At 38.5% G+C, this 9,005-nt stretch overlaps 1 protein-coding gene across 1 annotated transcript; it reads right to left on the bottom strand.

Moving 5' to 3' along the window:
• Positions 1-222: 222 nt before the first annotated feature.
• On the bottom strand, positions 223-6,207 carry LOC136627428 (uncharacterized). Its single transcript, XM_066602554.1, has 8 exons — positions 6,075-6,207; positions 4,868-5,018; positions 3,873-3,934; positions 3,170-3,256; positions 2,467-2,649; positions 2,129-2,353; positions 1,808-2,014; positions 223-1,007 (listed from the first exon to the last, which is right to left on the bottom strand). The coding sequence occupies exons 1-7, from the start codon at positions 6,205-6,207 to the stop codon at positions 1,932-1,934; spliced, it is 924 nt and encodes a 307-aa protein (XP_066458651.1). The 3' UTR covers positions 223-1,007; positions 1,808-1,931.
• Between the last annotated feature and the right edge of the window lie 2,798 nt (positions 6,208-9,005).

Genomic DNA, 9,005 nt, shown 5'->3' with positions numbered 1-9,005 from the left:
GAGGGGGGCACAGGTGCAAAATACTGATGAGCAAGCACTCACACACCTACCATACACTCATAGATTAGGCTTGTATAGGGTGCCAGTTACAGAGATAAGTGTAGCGCATCATGCTGGCTTTTGGTCTATCAATTTTAGGGAAAAAATGCATAAGTCGTAAAGATGAAGGTTTCAAATGTTTTTATTTAAACCTTAATATATAAGATTTAATATGAAGCTGTAATATATGTTTTTTTCAGTGGTGTTAGACAAGGAATTGTTGGTAATCGGTGCCAGATCATGGAAGTTGAGGTCCACAAGAAGTGTAATATGGTGGTCAAATTCTTCCACAAAACAAGCACTTTGGGTACTATTGTATCTTGTCGACACCGGAGACATAATACAATAGTACCAGCACTTTGTTGGATCACTGAAGTTGAAGTTCACAACAGGTGTAATATGGTGATCAGATGTTTCCACAAGCACTTTCTGGGACCACTGAAGCTGAGGAACACAACAGGTGTAATATGGTGGTCAAATGCTTCCAGAAGCACTTTGTTGGATCACTGAAGATGAAGTCCACAACAGATGTAATATGGTGGTCAGATGTTTCCGCATGCATTTTGTTGGATCATTGAAGTTGAAGTCCACAGCCAATGTAATATGATGGTCAGATGCTTCCAAGAGCACTTTGATGGATCACCGAAGCTGAGGTCCACAATAGGTGTAATATAGTGGTCAGATACATCCAAGAACACTTTGTTGGATCACTGAAGTTGAAGTCCACAACAGGTGTAATATGGTGGTCAGATGTTTCCACAAGCACTTTCTGGGACCACTGAAGCTGAGGAACACAAGTGTAATATGGTGGTCAAATGCTTCCAGAAGCACTTTGTTGGATCACTGAAGCTAAGGAACACAACAGGTGTAATATGGTGGTCAGATGCTTCCACAAGCACTTTGTTGGATCAATATAAAGTTGAGGTTCACACAATAGATGTAATACAGTTGTCTGATGATGTTTTTATCTAATGAGAAAAACAAAATTGATTAAGGAATTAATGAAAAGTTCCATATAACATAATTATGTTAAAATAATACTGGAGTCATTAAATGTATTTAAATATACGAGAACTGAAGATGATTATGCATATAGGATATTCTATATATAGTCATATCAATAAAACTGTGTATTGCTGGCATGGGTTGTGGGGTTGGACCGTTACCAAACAAAACATTGATGCTCTATCCTAAAAATGTTCTACACTTTGGACAATCCCTACTTATCTCTTGACAATAAGCGGATCACAAAATTGCCCCTACTGGAACCCCAGGTTCCCACATCTGCTTTAAGGCCATTCCATTAATATAATGATCCTAACATCTAAGAGCTTTTTGGGTGCCATTTTGTTTATTTACATGCTTTTTAATATGTTTTCTTTTTTCTGGTATTTTTCATGTCCAACAGAGAAGCAGAGCGACAGCCGACTTGTGATCGTCCTTATGGAAAAATTACACAGTATGAAAAATACATACTGAAAATAACAACCAAATAAAGCTGATGTCAGATTGTACGTTTTCTAGGATGTTCATAGTGTGTTGGGACAATAGTGAATGTCTTCACTGATAGATCCGATGATGTCTGCCGGCAATACAGCGTTGATATGAGTAAACCTGTTCTGATGGTGTGAGGTGATTCGATAAAGTCTGTCAGCTGTAACACTAATGTCATAAGCTCGGTACAATAAGAATCACCTACACCATAAGAATAGGTACAGTATATGAAACTAATATAATAACCACTATACAACCGTAAATGAGTACCTACCATGTGAAGGAAGCATAGAGGCATTAGCAATGATGGATGTTATGAGATGTTGAAAAGAAGGCTGGCAGATGTCAAAGCCGCCTCCTTCTTTGGCCTCTCCCAGATGTTTTTCCGCCGTAGGATCTTATTTCGGCGTGTACAGCTGCTCGCGACCGAGGGCAATGCAGCACTCACAGTCGTGACCCAGGTCTGATGGTGGGGGCTCACCTGTAAAACCAATGTCATAAACTGAGTACAATAGGAATCACCTACACGATAAGGATAGGTACAGTAGATGAAACTAGAATGATAACTAATGTACAACCATAAATGAGAACTTACGAACTGAAGGTAGAACAGAGGCTTTAGCCATGCCTGATGCTGTGAGCTGTTTGGAGGAAGGCTGGCTGATCCCATAGCCGCCTACTTTTTTGGCCTCTCCCAGATGTTCCCCAGCTGTAGTTTGATTTTCTGGGGTGTACAGCTCTTCATGACCACGGGCAATACAGCACTGACATCCGTGATCCGGGCCTGATGGTATGGTGCGAGCAGATAAAGGTTTGTCACCTGTGAAACCAATGTTATAAGCTAAGTACAACAGAAATCACCTACATGATTTGAATAGGTATAGTATATGCAACTGAAATGATAACCACTGTAGAACATAAATGAGAACTTACTACGTGAAGTATGGTTAGAGGAGCCATAAGCTATGATGGCTGCCATGAGTTGTTGGAATGACGAGTGGCAGATATCATAGCTGCCTGGTTTTTTGGCCTCTTCATGGTGTTCCTCAGGTTTCATGATGTTCATGGCCTTTTTAGGACTTTCTTCAGGCATGGTGACTTTAATCTCATCAGGTTCTGTAATATAGACATATTGGATGTTTCTACAGTTTCGAAGTACAGATCATACATTGCGTGTATGTGGAGTTGAATATACAACGCCACTAAGAAACAGAGCAGTGAATTAAAAAAAAAAACTTCTCACACTGCATATAACAGCGAGAGCCGCCTCACAGAGCAGTAATATGCAGTGTTTTATGCATACCACCGTGTGAATGTGCCCTAAGTATTACAGTGCATCGTACAAGCTATGAAGAGATCACATGTTCAAATCCCACTACAGGGCTAAAATAAATTTTAAGCTTTTTTTTCAATACATTTAATAAGAAAAAAAATATATATATACATATATATAATATATTTACATTTTTAAATCTAATAAAACATAATAATTCTATATAAATTTGGTATCGCCATAAAAGTACTAAATCGTTGTGATTGTAATCTCCTACAACATGAATATAGTGTAATAAATTAAAATTTATAGCCGTATTTCAGTTGTTTGAAGTCTATATATCACTTGGTATATTATATTTACCGTCAATATGGTCGTCAGCCTTGGTGATGTTTATCTTGGCCTTTTTAGGTGTTTCTTCAGGCATGGTGACTTTTATCTCATCAGGATCTGTAATACAGACATATTGGATGTTACTACAGTTTCAGAGTAGAGATTATACATTGCGTGTATGCAGCATTTAACAGATTAGTGAAATAAAAAAAAGGAAACTTGTCACACTGTACATAACAGCTTGCGTGAGATACGCTATCATGTGCAGTGCACAATCACTGCCCTATGCAGCCATAGCCATCTCACAGAGCAGGAAAATGTGGTGTTTTATGCATACCACCATGTGAATGAGCTCTAAGTATTACAGTGCATCATACAAGCTATGAAGAGATCATGTGTTCAAATCCCACTACAGGGCTAAAACAAATATTAAGCTTTTTTCAACAAATTTAAAAAAATATAAATATATATATATATTACATTTTTAAATCTAATAAAAAAATAATAAATTCGATATCGCCATAAAGGTACTAAATCGTGATTAAAAATTTTAAAAAAAAAAAATATATATATATATACATATTCATTTTTCAAGCTAGTAAAACATAACAAATTCTACAAAAAATTGATATCGCCATAAAAGTACTAAATCACTATTATTGTAATCTCCTACAACATACATATAGTATTAGATTACAATTTATAGACATATTTCAGTTCTTCAAATATTTACCGTCAGTATGGTCGGCTCTCTGATTGGTCGTCTCTCTGGTCATTGTCTCTTTGGTGTTCTTTCTATGAAGGTTATTGTAAAGAAGATAAAATTGTAGGTTAGTGTATTGGCACATTAGTTTTGCAGCATATAGTAAAACATCAGAAGCCATATGCATAAAACAAAGGTGGGTGTAACGCCTAGATTTCTGGCAGACTGGAAAGTCACCTGGTTGGCAGATGAGGGCATCAGCGTTCCTTTTTGTCTAAGTTCATATATATTAGGCTACAGATATATTCTTCATTATCTTGACTTTCATGGCAGTTTGGCCATTATTATAGTATGTCTACACTATTTGCATAGCGTGGCAGTCAATACACTGTAACAGGCCATGTAATAGCGTACAGTGCCAAAAGAACATTTGGCATATTAAACAAATAGTTGTGGCACATTGGACATTCATTTGGCACTGAATATACAGTATCACTATGTTATATGATGTGTATACACTACATTTAGCAGATATGCTAAATGCATCTATAGGGCCCCATTTCCCCTTTGTATGTGGGGGTATGCCACTGCCTAAATTTATTCAACTTCTGCAACAAGTTTTGACTTTACTTTTGATGTTGAGACACTGAAACAGTATACTTTTATCTTATAAAGGGATCCTATGAGCAGCACAATGTATACATAAGTGTCAAACATAAAGTCTAAACACAGTGTGAACATGGCCTAAGTCCCCATAAGTTTCTTCATTCAGTATATCCTTCTAGTATAGACTATTATTAGACTTTTATCCTTCTAGTATAGACTATTCATATGGCCTTCAAGTCATTGTGGATCCATTACACTAATACCAATATCAACTCCTGGGAGGCCCACAATGAATCATATTCTTATAAAGAGGTGATCATAACAACATAAAGAATATTAATTATCTAATCCACAATGTGGTCGTTGTGAGCGTCACAGTACTAAATGGAGAAAATCAGTGTGTAATGTGTAATACTTACTTATATATGAGACAATAGACGATTCCAAGTATGATCCCTAACAGAAGAACTGTGCCAGTAGTGACTGTGGCCACAGGAAATCCATAATGGGGAATAGCTGGTGTCCCAGGGTCTGGAAGCTGGTAGACGATGGTTTCCAGACTTGGAGTAACTAATAAAAATGGATAAACATAGATAGTATTTAGTGACAACAATTCTGATTTACTAAAAGTTCATTAATCATCACAGCTCTTTATATTACATGAATGTCCAGAAAAGCATTTGTAAAAATTGTGAAAGCATTAAGAAAAAGTTCAGTGCCACAATTTGTCTTCTCAATAGCTTTTCAATGGCCTTTGTCGTGTTAAGATAGCCTTTTGCACCAAGTTATCAGCATTGGGTTAAACTTTGCTACATTTGTAATACTGTGTTAATAAAGTGTAATAACCCTTTTGCTGTGGCAAACATTTTGATACGTTGGACATACACAAATAAAACGTGCGTTATAAAATACCCCCATACCTGGATATTTTATGAAAGTAAATACTTTAAACATTGTAAAAAATGCCACCCAGCATGTAATGCTTATGGGCACCTTCATGCAATTTTACAATAAAGCCCGACATTATGTAAACACTACATACAAATTCATATTTGTGGCTGTAAATGTGACCCAGGCAGCGCCATAGACGCACACCACCTCCTAAATATAAATGTCCAAGATGTGCAGAAGTCATACATGTCACTTCCCCTGCGTGTAGAAGAAGGTGTCTTTCTATAATCACCATAACTAAATACACCAAAAGAAATCTTTTGAATGTAAACTCATATACGTTTGCATTAATTACATAAACAATGTATGTCTATGGCGATAAAAGGGTTAATTGTCACAATATATCAATATAAGGGCTAATTCACCGCGTTGTCCTTGTTGTGTCTGGAAAAAGCAGATGCAAAACAAAGCGGGCCGCAAACAGACGCCTAAATTACATCCCTGCAAACACCCAAATTTCCCTGACACTGTGCTTTATCTATGTGGTGGATAACTGGGGGTGTATGGGGTACCTGATCCTGTGCTTTATCTATGTGGGGGATTACTGCGGAAATATAGGGTACGTGACTCTATGCATTATCTATGTGGGGGATTACCTGGGGATATATGGGATACCTAACGCTGTGCTTTAGCTATGTGGGGAAATTTCCAGATTGTATATACTGATAAGCTTACCTATTGTAGTAATGTCTTCCATTTCGGGATCATAGTCTTCCCAAATAATGGGCGCTCCTTTCACTGTTGCCAGTAAGAGGTTCACAATGAGAATAGTAATAATGCTCATTTTAGCCTGGAGGTGAGTAGCCATGTGTGCTCAGACAAATAGCCTCCCCAAACAAAGTCTCCAACTGATGCGTCACTTAATATCACTAAAGTTTTGATGATGTCATAATAGAAGCCTATGACACAATAGGCCAAAAGAATAGCTAGTGATGTCATAATAGAAACCTATGATATATGAGACCTACAAAACAGCTAAAGTTTCCGTGATGTCATAATTGAGGCCTAAGACTAACATAATAAGGAGCTAGTTTTTCTTAACCCGTTAGTGACCAAGCCTGTTTGCGCCTTAATGGCCAGGCCAAATTTTGGAAATCTGACATGTGTCACTTTAACATAGAATAACCCTGTAAAGGTTTTGCATATCCAAGTGATTCTAACATTGTTTTTTCACCACATATTGTACTTCATTTTGGTGGTAAAATTAACCAATAGAATTTGTGTATATGTATTAAAAGCATCAAAATTGGGAACATTTTGAAAAAAATTGCCATTTTTCACACTTTCATCTGCAATATGTCAAATATGTGCAAACATACTGTACAAGTTTTTGATAAGATATATATTTCCATCTGTTTACTTTATTCTGGAAGGACTTTTGAAAAACTAGTCTTTTTTAACCATTTAGGAGACATACAAATTTAACATTAGTTATTAAAATTTTGAGGAATATTTTGTTTTCCTACAAGCCGAGATTGCAAAGGTTCATAGGTGTCAGAGTGATAGATACCCCGACAAATGACCCCATTAAAAAATACACCCCTTAATATATTCACTGAGGGGTTTTAGGAGTATTTTGACCCTACAGTTTTTTTCAGGCATTTTAGAGGAGAAAAAAATAAAATTTCATATATTTGCAAATATGTCATTTTAAAAAACATTTTGTTTCTATAGTGCACATGAAAATGAGTAATCGCACGCAAAATGGATACCACTGTTTGTCCTGTGATCAGAAACATACCCACTGTGGCCTTAATCTTAGATTTGTATAAACAATGGGGCCCAAAACTAGAGGAGCAGCCGGTGGCTTTCAGAACACACATTTTGCTTGAAGGTGTTTTATCCCCGATTGCTCACTCGTAAAGCCATTGAGCAGCCAAAACAGCGGAGAACCCCCACAAATGACCCCATTTGAAAACTAGACCCCATACCGAATTCATCTAGGGGTGTGCTGCATATTTTGATCCCAACGTTTTTGAATGAACCAAAGCAAGCAGAAGGAAAAAATTATGATTTAAATTTTGTTGACAATTGAGTCATTTTAAAAGTTTTTTTGTACAGCACACATAGGAATGAAGACTTTCACAACAAAATGGATACACCTGTTTATTCTGTGTTCAGAAACATACCCATTGTGCCCCAATCTACTTTTAGGACACATGACTAGGCCTGCAATGGAGAGAACACCCATTGGCTTTCAGGGCACAACTGAATTAATTCCAGGCCCATTGCTCACTTGTACAGAAAAAATATTGACTCCCTAAAAAGAACCCCCTCCCTTTGTCATTCCCTAAATTTTTGATAAAAGTAATAATGTAAACTTTGTGGTATGTCTCAAAACAGGGGTAATTACAGAGGCCTGGTTGGGATGGGCACGTGGGGCTAAAAAACAGGGTATCCCTCCTCTTCCCATGCTTGCTGCAAACCTGACACTTTTCTGGTTTTTCTTTCTTGACCTCAGTGGCAGGGATGGGGTGTAAAAGGTGGCGCTCTGTGAGGCTTCGTAAGCTGGCTGAGGTGTGGCAGTCTCAAACAGAAGGCACTCAAAAAGCTACTCCTAGAACTGCAGTAAGGCGAGCGTTCCTTTTTGTAAATTACATAGGTATTACAGGTAGCGATCTAAATAATGCCGGGCTCACACGGCCATATGAGGAATCCACTTGCGGAGGCCCGTGGCAGATTCCAGCTGTGAGCCCGTCCATGGCCCTGCATACGGCCAATAATGTACTGCGCTTGACCACGTATTCATGCAGGCGATCATGTGCAGTACACTTTTCCTAGTTTATTTACGTTTCTTGTACCGTCGCTTAGAAATGACGTGGGTACCAGCAGCCCATACATAATGTAATTGCGTATGGATTCTGGGTATGTCCGCGACCATTGAGCACAATGGGCTCTATGTCGCGGATATCTGCAGTAAAGTAGAACATGCTGTGTTCTGTTTTCTCTGAGTGCATTACCTAATTCCAACCTGCTAATGTGAGCAGAACTGTGTATTCGAATGCATTTGATTGATTCGCATATCACAGCGGATCAAACCCTTGTGGAATCCGCAATTCCCATTCGGTCATTTAAGACTGGCCTAAGGTAGTTCGCTAGCTTGTTATACCTTTGAATAATGGTGATCATGTGACTGGGGACCACTTAATGAAGCCTCTGGTCACTGCTCCAGGCTCTCGGCTACCTTCAGTAGCCAGGAGCAAGGGGATTTAAAATTTCCTAGGCTCTACCTGGCTTGTGCGCATGTGTCTGTCATTTTGTGGGCAGGTGCATGTGCACAAGCCAGGGAGGGTCCATTGAGGAATACGGTGTCAGGGTTCAAATGCGGGGGCCTCTGGTAAGAAGTTTCATCTCCCCTCACCGATTGCATCGGTGAAGGGATTGCATCGGTGAAGGGAGGTGAAACTATAACTTTTAAAAAAATTTTCACGTAATTGCTATTACCCATTGGACCACTCACCGTGGCCCTCGGTCACTGTTCCAGACTCTCGGCTACCTTTTGTAACCTGGAGCAAAGAGATTTTACATTTGCTTGGCCCTCCTCAGCTTCTGTGCTTGCGTCCTCCATTTTGCCAATAGCACATGCGCAGAAATCAGGGAAAAGGT

The sequence above is a fragment of the Eleutherodactylus coqui genome, chromosome 1, assembly GCF_035609145.1.
Source record: "Eleutherodactylus coqui strain aEleCoq1 chromosome 1, aEleCoq1.hap1, whole genome shotgun sequence".
Lineage (NCBI taxonomy): Eukaryota > Metazoa > Chordata > Amphibia > Anura > Eleutherodactylidae > Eleutherodactylus > Eleutherodactylus coqui.
This window is presented reverse-complemented; position numbering and strand designations above follow the sequence as displayed.